At 40.2% G+C, this 26,799-nt stretch overlaps 1 protein-coding gene across 1 annotated transcript in view; it reads right to left on the bottom strand.

Moving 5' to 3' along the window:
* The window catches only part of ANKFN1 (ankyrin repeat and fibronectin type III domain containing 1), a 311,761-nt gene that overhangs the window by 40,120 nt on the left and 244,842 nt on the right, over window positions 1-26,799 (bottom strand). The window contains exons 10-14 of the mRNA XM_036106172.2: window positions 25,769-25,876; window positions 12,954-13,053; window positions 12,509-12,641; window positions 11,918-12,034; window positions 5,334-5,549 (exon numbers count right to left, since the gene is read on the bottom strand). Of these exons, the coding sequence (XP_035962065.1) occupies window positions 5,334-5,549; window positions 11,918-12,034; window positions 12,509-12,641; window positions 12,954-13,053; window positions 25,769-25,876 (674 nt within the window). The remainder of the gene's footprint in view (window positions 1-5,333; window positions 5,550-11,917; window positions 12,035-12,508; window positions 12,642-12,953; window positions 13,054-25,768; window positions 25,877-26,799) is intronic.

A 26,799-nucleotide genomic window follows, 5' to 3' on the forward strand; every position in this document is an offset into this window, starting at 1 on the left:
TTCCTCACTCTCTTACTCCCTCCCTCCTACTCTTCTCCCTCCCTCTCTCCTCCTTTCTCCCTACCCTCTCTCTCTCTTTCTCTCTCTCTTTTTTTCTCCACCTGGTGAACTTAATTTACCCTTCATGGCTCAGCCAAATGTCACCTCTTCTACAACGCCTTCCCTGATATTTCCAGGGAGAATTAATAGCTGCTTTGTCTGTGCGCCCATAGTACACTGTTTGTACTGCTATCAGGCTCTGGTTTAATTCTGCCTTGTATTACCTTGATTTGTTTACAAGTCTGTCTCCCTCCCTTGACTGAACTCCTTGAGAGCAGGGACCTTGACTTATTCATTTGTTTTTCCTATAGCACCTAGAAGAGTTCCTGGCACCTAGTTGGTGCTGAAAAAATGTTTATTAAATATGAAGTGAGAGGCCCAGAGGTAGTGGAGTCTGGGGCTGGGCCTCTGGGAGAGAATATGCTATGCTGGTGCAGGGACCAGGAAGGGTATATCCAACCACTCTCCATTGATCAGGTATCCTAACAGCTTGTTAGAGGAATGATAGATGCTTTTCTAGTAACTACAGGGCTTTTGTTTTATTGCAGAGGGGATGGAAACTGAATTGTCCAGGGATAGCAAAGGTCATAAAATGGTGGCCCGGGTCTTTGAGGGCCCAAGATTATACGGACTACAAAAAATTACAATTTTTTAGTATTTATTTATTTGAGAGAGAAAAAGTGAGCGAGAGAGAGAGCATGAGCGGGGGCAGGGGAGGAAGGAGAGGGAGAAGCAGACTCCCTGCTGAGCAGGGAGCCTGATGTGGCTTGACCCAGGATCTGGAATCATGACCTGAGCCGAAGGCAGACACTTAACTGACTGAGTCATGCAGGCACCCCAAGAATTTAAATTTTCTAAATTATTTTCTAACTCTTAAAAATAAAGAGATTTTAATTCAAAACTCTAGATATTCCAAAACTCTAGATTTAGCTGGAAAAATGTTGAAATGAAAACATTTCAACATTGGGACCACTTTCTTCCACTGCAGTTAGCTGAGGCTGAATGGGCTATTCTTTAGATGGGACAAGGGCCCTCTGGATTACTGTAGTTTCTGTTGCTTCTGCTTGCTTCTTTCTTTCTTTTTTTTTTAAATTGAAATATAATTCACATACTATAACATTCACCCTTTTAAGGTGTGAGATTCTGTGTTTTTTTCCTATGTTCACAAGCTTGTGTGACTATCAGCACTACCTAATTCCAGATCATTTTCATCACTCCACAAAGAAGCCTTGCATTCATTAGCTGTCATGCTCTAGTCCCTCCTCCATCATCTGCTTTCTGTCTCTGTGGATTTGCATATTCTGGATATTTCATATAAATGGAATTGTACAATATGTGGCATTTTGTGCCTGGCTTCTTTCACTTAACATAATGTTCTCAACGTTAACGTTCATACACTTTGCAGCATGGATTAGTACTTCACTCATTTTTATGGCTGAATAATATTCCATTTATGGATATACCACTTTTTCATCCATTCATTAATTGTTGGACATTTGGTTGTTCCACCACTCTTTGGCTACTTGAATAATTCTGCTCTGAACATTGCTAAACAAGTTTTTGTGTGAACCCAATTGTTCCTCATGTCCAGCTCGACTGGCTCATTTTCATTCCTCTTCCTGATTCCTATAGTTTTTGATTCCCATGTTAGGGGCTGCTTGGAGGTAGAAAGAGCAGGAATGTGTTGGAAAAAAGAAACAACAACAGAAAAGGGCTGAAGAGATAGTAGGTCCTGGGTATAGCAGGGATAAGTAGATACAGGGTGATAAGGAACGGCTAAGGAGGAGGAGAAGGAGAACAAGGCTCGGAGGGGACAGAAGGCAGGCTTCACAGGCTTCTCTAAGATGATACCTTTTTTTTCAAGGATTCAGAGAAAAGGAGGGAGAGGGTGTGTAAAGCAGCTTGGCAGAATGGGAAGGGGACCTGGCTAGGAGTCAGAAGATTTGGGTCCTAGTTTCTCCTCTTTTGCTTTTTGGCTTATATGACCTTGACGAGTTATTTCCCTGAAATCCGTAGCTTCATCTGTGAATGGGACACAGTAAAACTGCCCACTCAGTCTCGCTGGGTTTTCACGAAGATCAAATGATATTATAGATGTGACAAAGTGTTATAAACTTGAAAATATAGTACAAATGTGAAAGATTAATCTTCAAAGAAGAGTTCACCTGTGAAGTTTCCAGTTATTAAGGTGACCCTGGAGATCAATGTCTGAGTAACTCAGCACCTGAGAGGGGCCTCCCTATTGGAAATACTCTCATTGCCAATTAGTTTGCTCAGAGGGACTCTAATTTGTTCATGATAACTCTTCTCCTTCCCAGACAAGTGTGGGAAGGATTTCTTTCTTTCTTTCTTTCTTTCTTTTTTTTTTTTTCTTAAAGGATTTCTTTCTTCTAGATATGAGAAAGGCCTGTAATGAAGGTCTGGGACTTGAGAGGATCAGGAATTTGAGAGGGTTAGACCCTGGAGCTTCCTTGGGGCCCTAGAGATTAGTAGATTAGTTATGGATACAGATTTTGTTAGAGCCCTTACCTGTTTTGAAAACCCCATTGCAGATTGTACAATTTTTATACAACTTTTCCTTAGTTCTTATGGAAAGATAGAGGGAGTGGTGCAATGCCCCAAGGGATGACTGAGCCAGTTCCAGGGTCTGTGGGAGGGTCAGGAGGGGAGGAGATGGCCTAGGTATGCTCTGAGGAGGGCCAAGCATTGTTTGGATTTTTCTGAGTGGAGAAATAATAACAATCACTAACATTTATTGAGTGCTCACTTGGTGCTACTCTTCTAATGCTTTACAGTCACTCATTTAATCTTCATTAGAACCCTATGAAGTAGAGTTTCTTGCAGAGGAGGAAATATGAGAGATCAGAAATTAAGTTGCCCTAGTCATATAACTAGACAAGGTGGAGTCAGGAATCATACCAGTCAGCCAGATTCCGAAGTGGTGCCTCAGTATGTGTTGTGATATGACAGGAAGAAGCCTAAGCTTCCCATCTGAAGGCCTGGTGGTTATCACTCTACTGACCACGAGAGAAGAGAGTGGTTTGTAGCCCAGAATTGTGGGAAGTTACCCAGCCTTTGGGCAAACACCAAAACTTGTGACTACTTCCACGTTGAGTTGGTGGGGCCAACTCCTGACATAATTAAAGTCCAGGCGTGATTGGATACCAGCCCCAGTAGTTTTATTCCCCATTTCCTCTCCAGTTTAAGACCTGTATGGAAGGAGGGGAGAGAGAAGAAGTAGGAGGAGGAGAAGGAGAGTGGGGGTGGGTGGGAGTGACATCAAGCAGAAATGTGCCAGTCAGAGGGGGTAAATTTTCCACTTGAATCTGGGTGGAAACCTGATCTTGCCTCTATTTTTGGTCTCCTTCTCTAACAACCTTTTGCCAGATTGGAATTTTTCTGCACCTGTAACACATTTTTAATGTAATAAGTCTAGGAGAAACCAGGTATTATATCATGCTGGGGCCTGTGCTGTGTTTCTAGGAGCAAAGGTAGCCCAGACCCCAGTTTATCCCTATAAGGGATTAGCGTATTAGTCACCCTGTAAAAGCTCAATTTATTATGATTTTTTAAATGTTTCTTTTAGCACTTGCTTATAAAGGGTGAAGAGGGGAGCCACGAATGTGTCTGTGTTCCCTGCCCTCACCTCCTACACACACACACACACACACACACACACACACACACACACATTCGCCCTCTATCCATTTCATAGGAACCCAAATTCCATAAAATCAAAGCCAGAGGTATTGGCTTTGACCAATTAGCTTACCTTTGCTACACTGGACTCCATTCTCGTTTGGGCTAGTATAAGGAATGGAAAGGTGAGATTATTGTATCAATCACTCCTCGGTGGAGGAAATGAAAATAAGATAGTGGGATGATGGGCTGGTGGCTTAGCTTTTTAGGGTGATCATGAAGGGCTACAGGCACCAAGGCTGGGGTTTGGCTTGTTTATGTGGGACAGAGCCCTTTCTTCCCCATTACTCTGGGCTGGCCGTCTTGCACATATATGCCATTGGTTGCCCAGAGCTCAATCAGGGTAGGTGTTTCTGCCAGCTTTACCACCTAACTGGAGAGTACTATAGAACTCATCCCCATGACTGGGTTTAAAAAAAGAAAAAGAAAAAGCAAGAAAGCAAGCAAGCAAGCAAGAAAGCAACAAGAAAGAAAGCAAGCAAGAAAGCAAGCAAGCAAGCAAGAAAGAAACAAGAAAGAAAGAAAGCAAAAAAGCAAGAAAGCAAGAAAAGAAAAGAGAAACAGTGTGACGCCTGTGTTCACATAAGAACATGTGAGGGGTGTGGTGGTGTGGAGAGAGCCCTGGACTCGAGCAGAAGATGTGCTTTGTATCCTGATTTTGCCATCCAGCCTGAGTCTTGATCTAAGCTGCCCAAATTTTGAATTTTGGTGGCTATTCCATTCCCAGGCGAGTCTTTCATCCTTTATCTGTAGTCCCTCATGACTGCAATCGTAACTCCTGCCCGGGAATGTGATGTGACATGGCAGAAAGACGCCTGAGTCCAGTCAGAAGATCTGAGTTTAGGTTTCAGCCCTGCCATTTTCTAGCTGTGTGCCCAGGGGCAAATTCAAGTTTTGTGGGGACTGAAGTGAATACAATTTTTGGTGCCTTCTTTAAGGAGAAGAATACAAAATTCTTAGGATCCCTGCCAGGGCATTGGAAGGGGCTTGTACAGGTGAAGAGCTGAATGTGCTGGAGCTTCGTTAGCTTCACTAACTCTGCCTCTCTGTGTGGCCATATGCCATATAATTTCTTTGAGCCTCAGTCATTTCATTCCTAAAATGGACTTAATCATGCCTGTCTGACCCAGGGGAGCATTAGAAGGAAAAAATGAGTAAATAGGTGTTAAGAGTGTTTTTGTTCAGTTTTACACACACACACACACACACACACACACACACACACACACACACAGAGTCCAGAAATGTATTATTATTATTATAGTCTCTTCAGGTATTGGTTTAATGTTTTGATTATACTACCTATAGACCCCTACTCAAATATTTGTCTAAAAGTTTCTCATTGGTTCATTGGTCAGGGGTATTTTCAGAGTGCTCACCACTTGTATTGATTGATGAATTCCAGATCTGGAGAGTGATAAGTAAAAAATAAGCTTCTGAATCTTTCCTATGTGTGCAATACAAGCAATAACTCTGGGCCCTCTCCACTCCATCACTGCATTTGTAAATGGCTCTTGGTATATGTCACTAGAATCTCAATAAGTGTGTTTGGAACTTTAAATATGCAGTATTAGAAAATTGAAAAGACTACATACCTGGATGGTGATCAGTAATATGTCTAAGGCTGTTGGCTCCTCGGGTGTTGACAAAGACTTCCTCTGGCTTTGCAGCTTTGAGATCTGCATCCATTTGCCATTAAAAAATGAATAGAGCATCTCCACTTCTCTGATGGTGACTATGAGGATGTTTCCATGCCGGTCTTTAATGGGCTCATAGTAAACTCTTCCCAAGTTGTGTGTTCCAAGTAAATTCTAGAAACAAATAGATTTCTGGTAGCTGGGATGATATTGTGCAAACAAAGCAACATAATTGCAACAAAAGACACTGCATAATTAACTGATATTTCTGAAAAGTTTTTTTTTTTAAAGCAAACTTAAACCTAGAATATGTGGCACCACAGAAATGTACTTAACAGAAGCTCAAAGAAAATCTCTTCACCATAAGCCTGCAAAGATTATAGCAAGAGGCACAAAAATTATGTTTTTTTAAGCAAATTCAATATCTGTAAATATCTCTTACCCACATAGACACACCAGCACATAGACCTCAGTTACCAGCACTTGAAGAGAATCCCAGATGTTTTAAAGAAAAATGCCTGATATTTCAAGTATGCCACTTGTGGAGTTTTCAAGAGATCTACAGTAAGCTGGTATGAAGTGGGGTTGTTTAAAATGAAGAAGTGAATTGACAATGTAGCACATTGTACAGGTCCCCAAATGACTGCACATTCCTTTCAAGATACTTTAATTGGGAGATTGGCCTGGTTTGACTTATCTGAATTTCAGGGGTTTCTATTTATTTAAAATTACGTTAAAATTGTTTGTGAGCTAGGTCAACTGAGGCAGACAATACTTTTAGTAAGGTAGGAAGAGAAAGATGCCACATCAAATGTGGAGGGGTCCAGGCAGATGTTACTAAAATAAACAGAGTGTTAAAAATATGCAGGGTTTGAAGAATTTTAACCTAGAACACTGGATGAATAGGATAAAACACCCTTTTACTTTGAATATCTGTGATTTTTCAAAAATATAAATAAATCATCTCGGAGCTCCCAGCTGCCATTGGTGAGCTCAGATAAATGTTGATGACCGTTGGCAGGAGAGCGGAAAGTAGAACCAGAACTTGGAAAAGTGACACGGATGACCTAAAAATGAATGAGCCAGCTGGTCCGTATCTACAGCTATGAAAACACGGGAATATTCCTTCCAGGTAGAGATTGTGTCTTATATCTTTTATTTTTCCTCATTAGAACTGGACACATAAGTAAGAAATTTCATAAATAATTATTGACATATAAACATTTGGTGGGATCATTATTTTTTTTAAAATAACCTAATCATTCAGTCAGATTATTCCTTTTCAGTAACTGACTTCTAAATCTAGAGAAGTTAATTGGGTAAGGCTTTTCATGCAGCCCTCTGTAGTAATACAGTTTTATAGAAAGGTAGTTTGCTGCCAAGTAATACTGGTAAATAAACTGGTAAACTGGCTATCAAAAAAAAAAAAAAAAAAAAAAGAGGGCCTGATTTATAACATAGGCCAATTTCTGTGGTGTAAATGCTCCCACTAATGCTAGCTGATTTAAAGCTACCAAGCCACCAAGAGTTTGACAGCAGGCTTTCAGAATTCCTGAATATTTAACAGTTAGCTCTCCTGAGCCAGAGTAAGTTGGTTCCAGCATGCCACCGCTGCTAAGCCTTTAGTTACACTGGCGCTGAGTTCCAGGGCGGCTGCTGTTCATTCACTCTTAGACTTCTGAAGAAGTTTTTACCCTCTCTGGCCCCGAGTTTCATCATCTAAAATTAAGGGTCAGCCCTTATGCTAATCCTTACCTTACAGAGTGTTTGGGGGATTAAATGAAACAGTGCCTGAGAAAGTATTTTGTAATTCTCAAGCTTCAGACAAGTAGGGAATGGGCTTTCTTTATGTTCTAATTGGAATCCCACCCTGGCTTATACTTACTCTTTTTCAGGACTCCACCTAGGTTTCATCCTTTCTGGGAGGACTTTCTCAACTCTCTCAGAATTGACCATCCCTTCTTTTGTCCCCTGTCGTTTCCTGTACACACTTGTATTTTAGTATGACTCTGGCTTTCCTGCAGATTGATGTACATGTCATGAGCTCATGTTTCATTTCTGTGTCTCTGGGTTACTTGCACAGTGCCTGACACATATTAATAGCCCAATAAGTCTTTGTTGACTGAATTAACATTTTATCATTAGGACACTGGAAAATATGATTTATTTTGGACCAAAACTCGTGGGGAGACATTGAATGTGATGGTCACTGCATTTAAGCAGAATTATCATCAGTGGTTCACCATTATCATTGGATATGCTGACCAACAGTTTGAATTAGAAAGCACTAAAAGTATTCCTGAAATTCTTTATTGACATCAAATTGGGTTGGAGAACTAGCTCTGGGGAGAGCCCAATTTCAAAGCAGAATATCCTTGTGAAAATAAACTACAACCATGTTGCAAGAGGGCAAATTTGGGATTCTTTAGGACCTAAAGGAAAACCAAACCACCTTAATACCTTTCATGCTATGCGATCAAGATTGGGAGATCTGGGAACCCTGAGAATCCTACAAGTTAAACAGGAATAAAAGCCACCTGATGGCTCACAGGAATGCATCTAGGTTATAATCAGAACAAATCACAGGACTATCAATAAGCCTTAGACAGATAAGCCCACTATTTAGAGACCTTTATTCAGCTTGGGGTGACATGAAAAGTTGAAGGAAATCCAGAGTAAAGATATGAAGGCCTGGAAAAGGAGAGTAAAATTATGGGGAAACCTTTATCCCCCTTCTTGAAAAATGAAAAAGACATGTGATTCGTGTATTACCTGGCGTTTACTCACTAGCACTAATTTCTAAAAGTAATGGAAGAGGAAAATTTAATGTAACCCAATCTACAGTGTCAGATGATTACTGTATTTTGAGGGTATTTCGGATACCCCTCAATATAAGAGCAATGTATGCTTCTGCCTCTTGGGGACTCTCATTTTCCTAAGGGTGGGAAAAACAGTGTGGGGTCTTGGCCACTTACGGGTTTTCTCATCTTACTATTTTTTTTCCCCTCCAAATGCTGGCAGATAATTGTCTTTCCTCCTGCTTAGGTCATATTAATCAATTAATCCATACTTTACCTTCTTTCAAATAAAATCTAAGACCACTCCTAAATCAGCTCCCAATGATGCAGAATAGACTACTTTTACTTTTTAAGCTATAATGTGGGTAATTTCTCCTATTTAAAATTTTTGTCTGCTTTTTGTAAATGAATGCATAATAAGATGATGAAGCAGTGGAAAAAATGTAGACTTTAGAGTCATACAGATCTGGATTTGTATCCAGACTCTGCTACTTCCTATTAGTGCGACTTTGGGCAAGTTATATAACCTTTTCTAGGCCTCAGTTCTATCATCTGTTAAATGAATATCAATAATACTACTTTCTCATTAGGGTGTGGTGGAGGTTAAGTGAGATACAGTTTGTAAAGCACTTATCACAGTGTCTGGCATGTATTCTGTGAAATAAACGAAAGTTGTTATTTTGTAATTATTATTTATTATTATGTATTAAAGGACCTCACTATAGAGCAGAAATTGGGATATAAGGCACCTGGTGCACAGTGACTGGTATGCACTGTGTGAAGGTAAGTCAGTGTGTGATGGAAATAGGAGGAGAAAGATGGTGACAGTGGGGATAAAATGTCTGAGCTACTCGTGAAAGAGCACAAGCCAGGGCATGACATGGTCAGAATCTTTTATTGGCTACTCTGGCAGAAGTGTGGAGAAAGGATTGGAGAGTATATTGGAATATATATATTCTAGTATATATGATACTGGAAGCAGGAGCATGACTTTGGAGGCTTTTGATATAACTGGAGTAATCAGGCAGTGGTAGTGATGCTGGAAAGGGGAGGACAGCACAGTGAAATATACCAGAGGTAAGTCCACAGGATTTATGTATGGCTGATGCCAATCAAGCTATTTAAGAATGCATTTTTACTTTCCTCTTAACATCATAAAAAATGTTAGATTAGCAAAGAGACCTAAAATATTAAGTAGCAATTTCCCCAAATTCAGTTTTCTTCCTCTTGTGAAATATGTTTTGTGTGCCTGTCACACTCCCTTCCCGCTGCCTAAAAATCAAAGGTGGCATCACTATTTTTAGACATTTTCATCCTAAAGATCAGCAAATGGTTTGGGCAATAGGTCCTACAAAACAAAACAAAACAAAATGACAAAGATTCCTGTTATTTAAGCAGGCAAACAGAAATGTGAAGTAGAGAGGTAATGTATAGCAGTGCTCTGGCCTTTTGGGTACTGTAAAGGGTAACTATTTACTGAGTACTCTGAGGCGCTGGTCACCATGCAGGGCTGGTGAACTATCCAGGTGGTGACTATGGCATGAGGTATAGTATTTCTGTTGATCCTTTTTTTTTTTTTTTAATAGAGTACTCCCAGGTGTGATCTTTGGGGTACAGAGGTTGGACAGACAAATACATTCATTTATTCAACCAATACCATTGTAATAGGAGCGATGAAAGAGAAAGTGGGGTCAATGCCAGGAGGCTTTGCAACTTGGTGGTGGGAAAAGAATTCCCATTTATTTTCTTAATGAATTATACAGTGAAATCATCACCTGATATAGGGTTGTAGAGTGTGGGGAAGGGGTAGGGGTGCAAGAGAATGGAGAAGGTTTTAAATAGTTGCCTTATAGTTTGGGAAAGTAAAATTAGTAGAGAAATGGCATGTGATCACTAGGTAACTTATATGTGAGAATTGTAGCCATGAATTTAACAAAGAAACAGTCAGCCCCTTTTTTGGTGACTTTTATGCAGCAGTCTGCAAGTACTCCAGTGTAGACATGTTGGATTCATTCAGGCTTGGATTTTTTCCGAGTAAATATGGGGGGCGGAGACAGCGGCCAGAAATTTAGAATATTTTCAAGGGAGTGATTAGGATGGGCCAAGGAATCTAAGCTGGGCAAAAGAAGGAAATGACATCAGAAGAGGGTTGATAAATTATGAAAAGTGGTGGGGTTGATATACTGGGGGGCCAGGGAGTAGTTGAGTAGGGGCACACTGACCATCATGGCTTCTCTTTAGCTCCTCAGTATCTAGCTGTACTGGCTGTGATAGCCAGACTCTTCTCATGTTACTGATATGAGATGAATGTGTTCTAGGAATAAAGAGCCCCATTTGAAATTCTAAGCTTGTTCAGTCTGTGATCCAAGCATGTCTAGGCTGTATGATGGGTTAATGAAGAGTCCACTAAGGTGTCTGAGTCTCCTGAGAAAGAAGTAAGGTACCAAGGAGCCTTCTGGGAATGAATATTATCCTAAGGAAAGAGCAGTTTGCGGTACAGTGGCTTGTTCCAACTCAAGCTGATCAGTGATGAAAGGAAGGGGCACTTTGAATTCAGTACAGTCATCATGGCCTAGCTCCAAGAACTTTTCCTTGAGTTGAAGAAGATTTTGTAGTCAAGAGTGAGTTGAAATAGCATGTTTGCTAAAATCTCTGAGGCCACTGAGCACACAGGCAGTAAGCTGTTCATGCAATGGAGTATAGCACAGGAGGAGTAAGAGTTGCCTTTCAGAATTAGAATAGCAACACAATAATTGTTACTATTTCAGGTGGCTGAACTGTTATTGTGTGGGTCAAGAAATGAAGTTCCTATAATTGCCGGTGGGGGTGGAGCCACAGAAATACTTTTTTGTTGTTATGATCCTATTTTTATGCCTTGGCTGGTATGGCCTGGCCAAACACAGCTACATAGATTCCTGTTATGTGTATTTCTGGGGTTTGTGTAACTGACAGCTTTGTAGGTAAATACCCATTGCTGATAAAGGCTCAGTGCTCTCTTACAGACTCCACAAATTCAGGTAATACCAGAAAACAATGAAAGGAAACCCAGAAGAACTTGGTTAAAATTCAGTGTCATTTCTAGGAGGGGCTTTGTAACCTATAAATATTCTTGTAGGGCTTGGGGACCTGATCTGATTAGGTTAATAATATGGAAGGACGAATAAATTCAGCATTAAAGGTAAGCTTCTAAGAATTTTTTCTTTCTTTCTTTCTTTCTTTCTTTCTTTCTTTCTTTCTTTCTTTCTTTCTTTCTAAGCAAAAATGTATGCAAATTCCTGTGCTTTAACAAAAGATCAAGCCAAGAAACTCTTCAAAATATCTGCTGGTCTCTTTTTCCATCTCTATACAGTAGTTAGGTGCACAGGATGCCAGAGCAGCAAGGGTTTGTCCTGTGATTGAGTCAAACTCCTCTTATTTTGCAAGTGATGAAACTGAGGCCCAGAAAGGAGAAATGAGTTGACTGATTAATATCAAATCCAGAACTCAAGTCTCACCTCTTGTTTAGGGGGTCACTCCTAGACTCTTGAAGAGAGACCCTTGTTCCTTGTCCAGGAAATCGCCAAAGGCACAGTTTCCCTGCATGAACAGATGTGCAGCTCAGACTGCGTAAGGAGCCTTTATATGCTTAAGAATCTAAAAGAGAAAGGAGCCTGTCCTTTTCCTTTCCAGGTGGGCTTGGTAACTGAACTGACCAAGCTTTTCTAAGATTTCCTTGGGAATCTGGGTTGAAACCTGGCCCCTCACCTGTAGCTGGGCCGTTGCTGCAAGCATCTTCTGCCGAGTTTGCAGCACTGTGGATGAGGACATGGAGATAGGTACGCTTTGTCTCAACCACCTTATATCTTCCCACATACAAGACAGCTGCAAAAGAAGTCACGAGGTCATATCATCATCCAAGCCAGTACATGATTTAGGTTGTGGCATCAAAGCAAAAAGCAGGGAAAAGGAAACCTGACCCCTGATGTTTGTTCTCCAGTCCATTTTCAGATACATGCAAAACAACTTTTTGATCTCTGTCCAATTGGAAAAAGATCTGAATGTTAATGAAATAGTCAGATCCACATTTTAGTCTTTGCCAAATGATCCCATAACTCAGAATAGTGGAGACACAGTCTGACAGAATGCGAGCTTCTTTGCTTTGAAAATGTAGTGTAGATGCTACTTTCACATTTTTTTATGGCACAGGGCATATCAGGGCTGAAAGAAGACCTTTGAGAGAATTTACTCCCACCCCAATACTTTGATCACTGGAAACTCCTCAACAAAAGTTTCAGAGATTTATGCACAGAAGCATTGGTGCAAACTGGGAAAAAATGAAATCAGAACTCAGTATACCTTTGTGAACCACAGAAAATCTTGTGTAATGGAACTGGTGTGAGAGTCATCAATTTCAACAATCGGTATTTGATCTTCATTGGTGACTAACGTATTGTCTTTGTAATAAAATATAACGGCTAAGTAGAGTCCCCTAAAAAGAAAAAGCAAAATAAAGAATTGTCTTCAAGTGTCTCTTCTACCAAGCTTGAATCATGGAAAAACATATTTTTGGTCATGATAAAAGATCATTTAAAATATACCTATGATCATAGTGCTGCTAAGTATCACATGTTCACAGGCTAGAACTCAGCGAAATTATTATCTTGCCTTAATTCTCAGGAGAAAAGTGAATTTCATGCTCTTTTAATAACAAAGGAAATTTCTATCATGTTGCTACTAAGAATCCAAACCAGCTGATTCCTGAGAAATTAAGACTTCCTGGAAAAACTGCAATAGGACCCACCGTTTTAAGGTCTTCACAAACTTATTTGAGGAATGGAATAGGTGTTTCAGGCTCCTTGAGACTGACTGCTTGCGGCCTGTGGTTTGTAATTTTGAAGTTTCTGAAACACAGAAAAAAATACACTGTAAATTCCATTGGCAATGCAACACTCCCAGTACCTTCTTCCCACCTCCCTGCCTTCCTCTTCCCTGTCCCCTTGGTGTCACTTATCCTCAGTTTCATGTAGGGATTCAGCTCATTCATTCCTACAAAAAGCTCTTATATCTTGAGTTGCCAGTGGTTACCTCAATTAATGATCAGCTCCTCCAAAATGCTGGAGATGAGTAACATTTATAACTCCAGGGGAAACCCCTTAGGCATTTTGTTTATATTTTCCAGATGAGTGATTTATTATAATGTGGGATAAAAAGAAATGGAATCAAATCTTTGCCTTCCTCCCACTGCATTTAATATTCATACATTTCTCAATGTTGGCAAAGCTCTTCTTGTTAGTCTATATATTCCATTAATTTTTTTTCATTATACAATTAATATAGGCACATTACAGAAAGTCTGGAGGACAGATAAAAAGAACAAAACTCCACCCACTTCAGTACAACCACGGCTAGCATTCTGGGGCAATTTTTTCCAGTGTATATGTTGGCTTACAAAAATAGTTGTAGGCATTGGTATGATTGTCATCATTATTATTCCGAAGAAGAAACAGATTGAGAGGTTAGAATGGATTGCTCAAGACTGAAAAGCCAGTACCCAGAAAAACCGAGACATTAATTTACTGAACAAATATTTTTCTGTACACTATGATGCACTATGGCTATATTGATGAGCAAATCATCCATTGCTTCTGTTTATCCCTTCTATTTACAACCTGGAGCTTTCAGTGATAAAACTTGCAGACTTCCCCAGATAATCTTTACAAACAGTACTCCATGGAGCTGAGCTAAATGATCACTGATTTCAGTTCTCATAGTCTGTGTCATGAAGGGAAGCTGAGGTTGTTGGGGTCGTCACCAGACTTCGGACAGATGTGTCACTGGGGTGGGAACATGGTCTACATCATTGCTGTTAGGCATGGAAAGCTGGGCGGATAGCCTGTGGCTGAGGCCCAGTGTGGTTCTCCTTATGATCCTATAGGAGCAGTTGGGAATGAGCTGACTGACACAAGCATTCATGCCAGCTTCAAGCTAGTGCTGGTAATGGTTATTCCTGGCAGAACAAAGCAAAAACATTTTTTTCTGACTTGAACATGAATTTGGCTGGTCACACTGTGCTTGAAAATGATGCTGCTGGGACTTCCGGTTAAAGGCAACATATTGAACATATTCATTACATGCTACTCTCTCCCTAAATCTCACTAAAACCAGAGTAAAGAGATTTAAAAAAGGAAACTACATAAATCTATAAAGACAAAGAGATGGGAAAGGGAACAAAAGCAAGTGAACGTTGGTAGCTGGAAAGCAGATGGACAGATGGATTTAGCAGACTTGAGAAAGATGAATCCTAAGCCAGCAGTGAAGAAGGCTGAGAAGTAACCCGATTCACCCCTTGGGCACCACAACTGCTGGAAGTGGGGGATGAGTGTGGAGCTAAAATGAGAGGGATTTGTTGAAGTCTGTTTAAAAAGCAGTCAGACTTCTAGATTTCCTCCTATAACCTGCATAGATGGACAAATACCACTTCCCCGCTCTAGAAAAAAAGCTAGTGGCTTATTCTCTGAAAAATATAAGAACGGGTTTCTAGAGTGGGAGACATGGAGTACAGTTAAAAATGAGGGTGGGAGAGTAGTACTGTACCCAAAACAGGTGGATGAAATGAAAGTTTCCATAGATTATTTCCCCATCAGACTCTCAGAACACTGGTACTCAAACTTACACCCTCCAGGAAGGACACTGGGAGAAACTTTCTGGAGACTCTGACCAGACTAAGAGAATTCACTCAAAAGCTTCTGACAGTGCTTTCATTGATTTCTGAAAGAAAAGGCCATGCCAGATCACCCTACAGTGAAGCCTATAGATAAAAAGCCCTATCCATGTGCTCAGAGCTCCCCAACAACTACTGAGCTCTCTTTTCTTAAATCTCGGTGAACATCCAAGGATCACCAGGCAGATGTGAAAAACATCTAACAGGAAAGACAGAGGCCAAAACCAAATAAACAAAAGAGCAATTTAGAGGAGAGATAATGCTGAGAGAAGAAACTATAAAATGAAACGAAGCCTATCATTAATAGCCTGAGAGAGAAACAAAGGCACTGCATCCTTGTGAAAAGGATAGGCGTCTTTAAGAGAAACATTCAGAGAATAAAAGAAAGCACTGGAAATTAAAAAATATACTATCAAAAACTGAAAAACCCAATAGAAGGCTTAGAAAATAAGGTTGCAGAAATTCCTGAGAAAGAGCATAAGGGCATGGGGATGGAAAGCAGAAGAGAAAAAGAAAAATTAATGGGCTAACCTAGGAGGTTCAACATCAGGCTATGAGTCCTAGTAGGAGGGAGCAGAGAAAAAAAGAGGGGGAGAAATAATTAACTTTTAAGAATATATCCCATAATTGAAGGGTGTAGCTTCCCATATTGAAAGGGTTTGTCAGGTGCCCAACACAACAGACAACAGTACAACGCACACTAAGGCGTAGTGCATTTTTAATATTATTCAGTATATTAAGAGGATGAGGGTTAGGAATTATAATGTGCATGTAAGAGGCGGGGAGGGGAAAAAGGGAAATCATCCTTCCTTAGTGAGGTGATGCCTCAAATTAAAAAAAAATCAAGAATTAGCAATATAAACATGTTATTCAGAGACATGAAGAAAATATCAAAGCAGTTTTTAGAGTACCGAAGTTAAAAAAAAAAACCAACTTAAGATTTTTTTATTGTTATGTTAATCCCCATACATTACATCATTAGTTTTAGATGTAGTGTTCCATGATTCATTGTTTGTGCATAACACCCAGTGCTCCATGCAGAACGTGCCCTCCTCAATACCCATCACCAGGCTAACCCATCCTCCCACCCCCCTCCCCTCTAGAACCCTCAGTTTGTTTTTCAGAGTCCATCATCTCTCATAGTTCGTCTACCCCTCCGATTTCCCCCCCTTCATTCTTCCCCTCCTGCTATCTTCTTCATCTTCTTTTTTTTTTCTTAACATATATTGCATTATTTGTTTCAAAGGTACAGATCTGAGATTCAACAGTCTTGCACAATTCACAGCGCTTACCAGAGCCCATACCCTTCCCAGTGTCTATCACCCAGTCACCCCATCCCTCCCACCCCACCCTCCATTCCAGCAACCCTCAGTTTGTTTCCTGAGATTAAGAATTCCTCATATCAGTGAGGTCATATGATACATGTCTTTCTCTGTTTGACTTATTTCGCTCAGCATAATACCCTCCAGTTCCATCCACGTCGTTGCAAATGGCAAGATCTCATTCCTTTTGATGGCTGCGTAATATTCCATTGTATATATATACCACCTCTTCTTTATCCATTCATCTGTCGATGGACATCTTGGCTCTTTCCACAGTTTGGCTATTGTGGACATTGCTGCTATAAACATCGGGGTGCACGTACCCTTTCGGATCCCTACTTTTGTATCTTTGGGGTAAATACCCAGTAGTGCAATTGCTGGATCGTATGGTAGCTCTATTTTCAACTTTTTGAGGAACCTCCATACTGTTTTCCAGAGTGGTTGCACCAGCTTGCATTCCCACCAACAGTGTAGGAGGGTTCCCCTTTCTCCGCATCCCCGCCAACATCTGTCATTTCCTGACTTGTTAATTTTAGCCATTCTGACTGCTGTGAGGTGGTATCTCATTGAGGTTTTGATTTGGATTTCCCTGATGCCGAGCGATATTGAGCTCTTTTTCATGTGTCTGTTGGCCATTTGGATGTCTTCTTTGGAAAAATGTCTGTTCATGTCTTCTGCCCATTTCTTAATTGGATCATTTGTTCTTTGGGTGTTGAGTTTGATAAGTTCTTTATAGATTTTGGATACTAGCCCTTTATCTGATATGTCATTTGCAAATATCTTCTCCCATTCTGTCGGTTGTCTTTTGGTTTTGTTGACTGTTTCCTTTGCTTTGCAAAAGCTTTTTATCTTGATGAAGTCCCAATAGTTCATCTTTGCCCTTGCTTCCCTTGCCTTTGGCGATGTTTCTAGGAAGAAGTTGCTGCGGCTGAGGTCGAAGAGGTTGCTGCCTGTGTTCTCCTTTAGGATGTTGATGGACTCCTGTCTCACACTGAGGTCTTTCAACCATCTGGAGTCTATTTTTGTGTGTGGTGTAAGGAAATGGTCCAGTTTCATTCTTCTGCATGTGGCTATCCAATTTTCCCAACACCATTTGTTGAAGAGACTGTCTTTTTTCCATTGGACATTCTTTCCTGCTTTGTCAAAGATTAGTTGACCATAGAGTTGAGGGTCCATTTCTGGGCTCTCTGTTCTGTTCCATTGATCTATGTGTCTGTTTTTGTGCCAGTACCATACTGTCCTGATGATGACAGCTGTGTAATAGAGCTGGAAGTCTGGAATTGTGATGCCACCAGCTTTGCTTTTCTTTTTCAACATTCCTCTGGCTATTTGGGGTCTTTTCTGGTTCCATACAAATTTTAGGATTATTTGTGCCATTTCTTTGAAAAAAGTGGATGGTATTTTGATGGGGATTGCATTGAATGTGTAGATTGCTCTAGGTAGCATTGACATCTTCACAATATTTGTTCTTCCAATCCATGAGCATGGAACGTTTTTCCATTTCTTTGTGTCTTCCTCAATTTCTTTCATGAGTATTTTATAGTTTTCTGAGTACAGATCCTTTGCCTCTTTGGTTAGATTTATTCCTAGGTATCTTATGGTTTTGGGTGCAATTGTAAATGGGATCGACTCCTTAATTTCTCTTTCTTCTGTCTTGTTGGTGTATAGGAATGCCACTGACTTCTGTGCATTGATTTTATATCCTGCCACTTTACTGAATTCATGTATGAGTTCTAGCAGTTTTGGGGTGGAGGCTTTGGGGTTTTCCACATAAAGTATCATATCATCTGCAAAGAGTGAGAGTTTGACTTCTTCTTTGCCAATTTGGATGCCTTTTATTTCTTTTTGTTGTCTGATTGCTGTGACTAGGACTTCTAATACTATGTTGAATAGTAGTGGTGATAGTGGACATCCCTGCCGCGTTCCTGACCTTAGGGGGAAAGCTCTCAGTTTTTCCCCATTTAGAATGATATTTGCTGTAGGTTTTTCATAGATGGCTTTTATGATATTGAGATATGTACCCTCTATGCCTATACTCTGAAGAGTTTTGATCAAGAAAGGATGCTGTACTTTGTCAAATGCTTTTTCTGCATCTATTGAGAGGATCATATGATTCTTGTTCTTTCTTTTGTTAATGTATTGTATCACGTTGATTGATTTGCGGATGTTGAACCAACCTTGCAGCCCAGGGATAAATCCCACTTGGTCGTGGTGAATAATCCTTTTAATGTACTGTTGGATCCTATTGGCTAGTATTTTGGTGAGAATTTTTGCATCCATGTTCATCAGGGATATTGGTCTGTAGTTCTCTTTTTTGATGGGGTCTTTGTCTGGTTTTGGGATCAAGGTAATGCTGGCCTCATAAAATGAGTTTGGAAGTTTTCCTTCCATTTCTATTTCTTGGAACAGTTTCAGAAGAATAGGTATTAATTCTTCTTGAAATGTTTGGTAGAATTCCCCTGGGAAGCCATCTGGCCCTGGGCTTTTGTTTTTTGGGAGATTTTTGATGACTGCTTCAATTTCCTTAGTGGTTATAGGTCTGTTCAGGTTTTCTGTTTCTTCCTGGTTCAGTTTTGGTAGTTGATACATCTCTAGGAATGCATCCATTTCTTCCAGGTTATCTAATTTGCTGGCATAGAGTTGCTCATAATATGTTCTTATAATTGTTTGTATTTCTTTGGTGTTGGTTGTGATCTCTCCTCTTTCATTCATGATTTTGTTGATTTGGGTCATTTCTCTTCTCTTTTTGATAAGTCTGGCCAGGGGTTTATCAATCTTATTAATTCTTTCAAAGAACCAGCTCCTAGTTTCGTTGATCTGTTCTACTGTTCTTTTGGTTTCTATTTCATTGATTTCTGCTCTGATCTTTATTATTTCTCTTCTCCTGCTGGGTTTAGGCTTTATTTGCTGTTCTTTCTCCAGCTCCTTTAGGTGTAGGGTTAGGTTGTGTACTTGAGACCTTTCTTGTTTCTTGAGAAAGGCTTGTATTGCTATATACTTTCCTCTTAGGACTGCCTTTGCTGTATCCCAAAGATTTTGAACAGTTGTGTTTTCATTTTCATTGGTTTCCATGAATTTTTTTAATTCTTCTTTAATTTCCTGGTTGACCCATTCATTCTTGAGTAGGATGCTCTTTAGCCTCCATGTATTTGAGTTCTTTCCGACTTTCCTCTTGTGATTGAGTTCTAGTTTCAAAGCACTGTGGTCTGAAAATAGGCAGGGAATGATCCCAATCTTTTGGTACCAGTTGAGACCTGATTTATGACCTAGGATGTGATCGATTCTGGAGAATGTTCCATGGGCACTAGAGAAGAATGTGTATTCTGTTGCTTTGGGATGGAATGTTCTGAATATGTCTGTGAAGTCCATTTGGTCCAGTGTGTCATTTAAAGTCTTATTTCCTTGTTAATCTTTTGCTTAGACGATCTGTCCATTTCAGTGAGGGGGGTGTTAAAGTCCCCCACTATTATTGTATTGTTGTCGATGTGTTTCTTTGCTTTCGTTATTAATTGCCTTATATAATTTGCTGCTCCCATGTTAGGGGCATAGATATTTACAATTGTTAGATCTTCTTGTTGGATGGACCCTTTAAGTAGGACATAGTGTCCTTCCTCATCTCTTATTACAGTCTTTGGTTTAAAATCTAATTTGTCTGATACAAGGATTGCCACCCCAGCTTTCTTTTGGTGTCCATTTGCATGGTAAATGGTTTTCCACCCCCTCACTTTAAATCTGGGGGTGTCTTTGGGTCTAAAATGAGTCTCTTGCAGACAGCATATCGATGGGTCTTGTTTTTTAATCCAATCTGATAGCCTGTGTCTTTTGATTGGGGCATTTAGCCCATTTACATTCAGGGTAACTATTGAAAGATAGGAATTTAGTGCCATTGTATTGCCTGTAAGGTGACTGTTACTGTATCTTGTCTGTGTTTCTTTTTGGTCTATGTTGCTTTCAGGCTCTGTGTTTGCTTAGAGGACCCCTTTCAAGATTTCTTGTAGGGCTGGTTTCGTGTTTGCAAATTCCTTTAGTTTTTGTTTGTCCTGAAAGCTTTTTATCTCTCCTTCTATTTTCAATGACAGCCTAGCTGGATATAGTATTCTTGGCTGCATATAAAAAACCAACTTAAAAACCTGCCGGAGAAGAAGGAAAAAAGGTATCCTACAAAACCTCTGGAATCAGAATGAAACATCAGACTTCTCAGTACTGAAAGCTAGAAAAGGACAAAGCAGCACCTTCAAAACCTGACAGAAAATTATTTCAACCTAGAATTCTGTACTTAACTGAAACCTTAAATAAGTGGTAAGTAGAATAAATGCATTTTTTAGACATTCAGTGTATCCAAAAGTTAGCTCCCAAGAATCCTCTCAGGAAATTACTAGAGTAAGGACTCCACCAAAATGATGGACTAACCAAGAAAAAGTAAGACATGGGATACAAAAAGAAGTGATCCAAGATTGGAGGGTGGCCAGAAGAGTCCTCAATATGGTGGTTGAAAGGAGATCCTACGGGGCCAGCTGTGCGCCAGACACAGGCAGCCAGCAACCAGTCTAGGTTGGAGCGGGTCAGAGGGCTCGGAGAGGTTTCTTTAAGAAGAAGCAATTGAAACAGTACTAATATATTCGATTGGATTGAGAGAAAATTGACATAATTGGAGGATAGCTTGGGGATTAATTAGCTATAACCACATAGAAAAACAAACAAACATACAATAAAAGATGACTGTTAAGTACAGGGAGAACAAAAAGTTGTCCAGGAAAGGAAAATAATCGTAGAATTAAGTGATCATTATAATGTAAGCAATAAATATTGATCTTATTAAAATTACAATACAAATATATTAGGAGGACAAAGGGTAGGAATTGTAATCCGGAAGTAAGGGGGGAGGGGAAAAAAGAGAAATCATCTTTTCTTAGAGAGGTAATGCCTCGTGAAAAAAAAAATCAAAGATTAGCAATATAAACATGTTATTTAGAGATATGAAGAAAATATCAAAATAACTGGCTAAAAGAATTGAGCCTTTGGGGAATAAAAAATGGAGAATGGGAGGAATTTCTTTCTTTAAATAATAAAGCTCTTAAGTGCTTTACTTATTTAAAGTCATTCAGTCCTGGGGCCTGGGAGGCTCAGATGGTTAAGTGTCTGCCTCTGGCTCGGGTCATGATCCCAGAGTCCTGGGATCGAGTCCTGCATCAGGCTCCCTGCTCAGCAGGGAACCTGCTTCTCTCTCTGTCTCTTATGAATAAATAAAAAAAATCTTTAAAAAAAAAAGAAGTCATTCAGTCCTTAAAAAATGGCTGACAAGTATAGATAATTCTTTTTTTTTTCTTAAATAAGATTTTATTTATTTGAGAGAGAGCACAAGCAGGAGGGAGAGGAAGAGGGAATCTGAAGCAGACTCTGCACTGAGCACAGAGTCCGATGCGGGGCTTGATCCCATGACTGCAAGATCATGACCTGCGCCAAAACCAAGAGTTAGAATCTTAACTGACTGAGCCACCCAGGTGCCCCAAGTATAGATAATTCTTATCTGCATTTTATAGGTGAGCAAACTGAGTTATAGAGAGGGTAGGTGAGTGCTCAAGGTCACACAGCTAGTAAATGTCCAGTCTGAATTTGAACCTAGCTAATCCGTGATCTTAGCTGCTTACACTAAGATCCCTCTCACATTATAATCATATATCATGTAAATCAAAATGAAGATTAAACTGAAAAAACAAAAAGAAAACTGAGAACTACTACTACTGGTTGGGAAAGGGGCCTGTGCAAATGTTAAATATTCCGGGTCTCCTCCATTCTGGGCACATGAAAGAATTTCACTTCTTGGAACGCTGTGGTTGGGTGTAGCCATGTGGCCAGTTCTGGCCAATGAGTTTTGAATGTAAGTGACACACATAAAGTCCTGTCTATATGAGACATTCAAGAGTTTTTCCTTCTCCCATGGGTGCTGGCAAAATTTCTAGAGAAAGGATGATGACAACACAGGACAGCCCTCAGCTGACCAGCGGTAGACATATAGCTTGTGGGAGAAGTAAATATTTGGGGGGTCATTTGGTTACTGCAGCATGATATAGCTCATCTTTAACTGTTTCAGGGTCTGTACTGACACACTGAGCCATTGATACAGTGGCTTCTATTCTGGCTTCTATCTCTGCGTAGCTCAGGGCTCTGGAACAATGGTCGGTTTTCTGGGCTCCAAATGCAGTAATTCTTTAGCTTTCAAGTGCTTGGCACATAGGGAGTTTATTTTATCCAGATTGATATGTCTAGCACCTGACACATAGTAGGCTGTGTTTCAATTGATGTTTGCGAGCTGAGAAATTGGATGATAACTGAAATTCACTCTCACAGGGCACTGCTATGGTGAATACAACTGGCTTCTTTATGATTCATTATGTATGTCGGGGCATAAACCGTGTGAACAATAAAGGCTGCTCAACATCTCCAGTGAATTTGCATCCCAGTACTGAACATGCAGATTAACTGTGGTCACTTCTTTAGCCAAAATACAGAAATTAATGTGGGTTTTGGTATCTCCCATGTAGGGCTTTGGTAGTAGAAGGGTTGTTTTGTTATTACTTCTGCATTTGAAATACACTGTGTATTTACTGAGCATTCCAGGCTCATTACAATGTAGTCAGTGATTACACTTTAATTCTAGGATGTATCAGTAAAGTGCCAAGGAGAAAGAGAGGCTCTATTCTTCATCTGGAAGAGCAATGGAAGGAAAATAAACTGGAGTTTGTGAAGTGCCTACACTATTAATGCATTATCTAATTTAATCCTCATAACAATCCTGAAAGATAGATACTATTATCTTGATTTTTTCTGATGGGGAAGCTATGGCTCAGAGAGGTCAAATGCTTTTCTCAGGGATACACAGCTAGTAAGTAGTAGAACTGGGATTTGAAATAATTCTTTTTCCTAATTGTAAGATTTGTATATGCACTCAACCACATAGATCTCAACATAGTTGAGAATTTTATTTTACTTTATGTTTCAAGTTTTATTTAAATTCCAGTTAGTTAACATATAGTGTAATATTGGTTTCAGGAGTAGAATTCAGTGATTCTTCACTTACATACAACACCAAGTGCTCCACTCCGCACAAGTGCCTTCCTTTATACCCATCCCCCATCTAGCCCATCCCCCCACCCACCTCCCTCCAGCAACCCTCAGTTTGTTCTCTGTAGGTTAGAGTCTGTTTTCTGGTTTGCCTCCCTCTTGTAGTTGAGTATTTCAAATAACAATTTTGTAGTTTTTCTTTATGTAATACCTAATTATCCTTGGTTTATCATTTGAGACAGAGTAATGTTAAATTATCTTGAAAATCATTCCATTTTTTTTTTTGTATGAGGTCATTTCCTTTAACTTGGCATATTACAGGTCAGCATTTCCCAAAGTCTTTGCCTTGGAACACTCACTCTGTGAAAAAAGTTTTACAATGACTTTACAAATAAGTTTGGAAAATGCTTGGTTAACCAAATTCAAAATGTCTCTTTATTAGAGTCTTTAATATTGTAATGCCAATTTTACATTTCCAGGAAAGGGATATATAATGCAACATTTTCCAAACTTACTGACCAGAGACCCTTTTTCAGCTGAGCATCTTAAAAATCAAAAAAACACTTCAGGTACTGTTTAAGTGTCCAGAGGACATTTAAATATAAAAAATATTTTTCCTTTTTGGGAAGTTCTACTTATGCCTTACTTAAATTTTTTCTGACATTGTGTGTATATTTACATCTCTGTGGGGGAATAGCATATACATTGATAAAAGTTGAGTGGAAACTATTGAAATAATTGGGCTGTCTAGATAATTGTTTCTTCTCCCCTCCTTTTTTTTTTTTAAAGATTTTATTTATTTGATAGAGAGACAGCGAGAGCAGGAACACAAGCAGGGGGAGTGGGAGAGGGAGAAGCAGACCTCCTGCTGAGCAGGGAGCCCAATGTGGGGCTCGATCCCAGGACCCTGGGATCATGACATGAGCCGAAGGACAGATGCTTAACAACTGAGCCACCCAGGCGCCCCTAGATAATTGTTTCTTGATTATTAGATAGTAACCTAATAGTAACGGGGAGAGCATCTAAATCCTCAGATAATATGAAAACCCCTCATTCTCCTGAGTAGTTTTAGTTTTCCCCCTCTGGCAAAGACCAAACATGAAGTGGCTTATGAATTGCAAGGAATCATCTACTCAGTTGCTTTATTACCTTTCCCTGCCATATAAGAACCAATGGGCAGGGGAATGATGGAGAGGCAGCGGCGAGAAAGGAGCCTAGATAATGCCTGGCCTGCTTAAATGAGCCCCGATAACAGAGAACTGAGTATACTTTGGTCAGTGTGGAATCGTTAAGGCCATGGTGTGGGTAAAGTTTTCCTAGAGATCTGGGAAGGAAACCCACTTGGGTTTCCTTCTCAGCTTCTTCCATGCACATTTATATTTTCTAATAACTACTCATGAATATTGTTTTCTTGCAAACACTTGTCCTCATTTCTAGCTGTGGCCAACACTTCTGAAGGGCTCTGTTGTTCCAGCTATACAGTAGGGACCGACTGTTTGCTAAGACCAAGTATGATTTTTTACGTCTAATTCAAACTCAGCTAGTGTCTCTTAGTTTCAACCATGATTTCTTACCTAGCCGGCCCAGCAGTGCCCTGGATCTAGAGAGTGTAATGCAGTTGGGATCTGATGGGTGAAGGAGCATGGAAAATGAAAACTTTATGGAGGCTTTAATTCTCCAAATAAAACTAAGTGCCTGTTCCACGAATCATTACACAGATCAGAAACCTGACCCTGTCCCATTTGAAGAGCCCAGATAGAAGAGAAGTTTTTAAAAGCCTCTCAGAGATTTTCTGGGTATAGTTGGCTAGGTCTAGGGATGTGTGTGCTCTCCTTTCTCCTAAGCAGTAGTACAGGGGAAGATTAAAATTCAGGGTGAGATCAACATCTAGTGCCCAGTCCCGATGTTCAGGGTGGGACACAAAAATGAGGTGTAGCAGGAAGACTGCACTTAGAGACAGAAAACCTAGGTCAAAATCCTGATTCTGTATTTTCCTGGCATTGTGACCTCGGTCAAGTCATTTAGCCTTAGTGGTTATTGCCAAAATGAGGATGAAAAAGAGACAGTGGATGTGAAATTGCATTGCCATCTTTATTGCAAATATACATGAAGATTTCTTGTTGCTGTTAAAATCGGCTAAACTTCCTCAGGGATGCTCATGGAATTTTCCTTGGGGCTGAAAAGTTCGAGGGTGAATATCCCAAAGACCCAGCACACTGAGGAGTTTTGTGAAGGGACAATTCAAAGGGAAGGGAACTAAGGGCAGCTGCTTTTTTTTCAAACCGTTTGTGTGGAGAGTGGGTGAGAGAGAAAGAGAGCAAGGGAGTGAAGAGAGGGAAGTCTCTTCTGAAGGGTTAAAGCAAGATAGTGCTGTAAAGTGATTCCAGATGTACAAATATTAATATCTCTCTCCCTGATGAATGAGAAGGTATGACCCAGTTAGGAAACTGCTAACATTACCGGCGCCACCGAGACCTCAGTCAATGGCCCAGCACAGATTTTGATCCTTACCCCGGCAGCTATAATGCTGATGAAGGGCTTGGACCTGCTGCAGCAGACCTTCCAAAACGTCACTCTGTCCCCTGTGTCTGGGCTCTCTGTCGTCATAGTCTTTCCAGTCTATTGAACAAAAGAAACAAACAGAATGAAAATTTAACATGGGGCAGGCCTCTCCCCTGAGGCCTAGCCTCAGGAGCTGGGTTCTGCTCACACCCCCTGGGTCTGGATCAGCACCCAGCACTTGCACAGCTTGGGGCTGCCATTGTTCAGGGCCCTGTGCAAAACAGTAATTGTGGTTGGCTTTTTGTGTTGGGCAGTTTTAGGGCAAGAGAAAGTGGTAACTGAAGGCCAAAAGAAAACAGGGACTCTGGGAGTCCAATTTCCACCCCCCAGCTCCTTACCCTCGTTTTCAGCATCCCGGGTCCTAATCAGCCTCCCCTGCCACCTCTCCACGCAGCACCCCAAATCGCAACTGGATTTCCACAGTAGGAAAGAAAGGGGTGGGAATGTGCAGACTAGATGAAATCCACAGTCCCAATGCTTTTATTGTAGGTTTCACACTTTTGGCCAAATTGACATTTCTTTCCAAGGAAAGAGCCCATGTCAGATGCCAAGAAATGGAAATCTACATTTTGCTCTAATGAATGTCTGCTTTGGTTAGCTGGCGCAGCAACCCCTGCAAATATCCGGAGCCACCAACCACCCTGTCTGCTCAGTCTCTAAATATACAGTATTAGCTTACATGGCAAATTTAAATTGCAATACCCACTGAGATTTTTCTCCCCCTTTTATTTTCATTCCATTTGGCTATAATGATATCAAGAGTAATAACCCGTATGGGACTAATGTCAAGATGGTAATTCTGCTGTCTCCAACTCGGGGTTTTTTTTTTTTCAGCAGGTCTGTCACTTCATAGTCCATCCCTTCTTCTATCTGCCCCCAACCCAGTTTTACTCTTTGAACCTTTTAAAAGCAATAACTTAAAGCACTTCTTAATTGAAATGCTTTCTTTAAAAATGCTAGTCATTATCTTCTAGTAAAGC

This window comes from Halichoerus grypus, chromosome 2 (assembly GCF_964656455.1).
Source record: "Halichoerus grypus chromosome 2, mHalGry1.hap1.1, whole genome shotgun sequence".
NCBI classification, from domain to species: Eukaryota; Metazoa; Chordata; class Mammalia; order Carnivora; family Phocidae; genus Halichoerus; species Halichoerus grypus.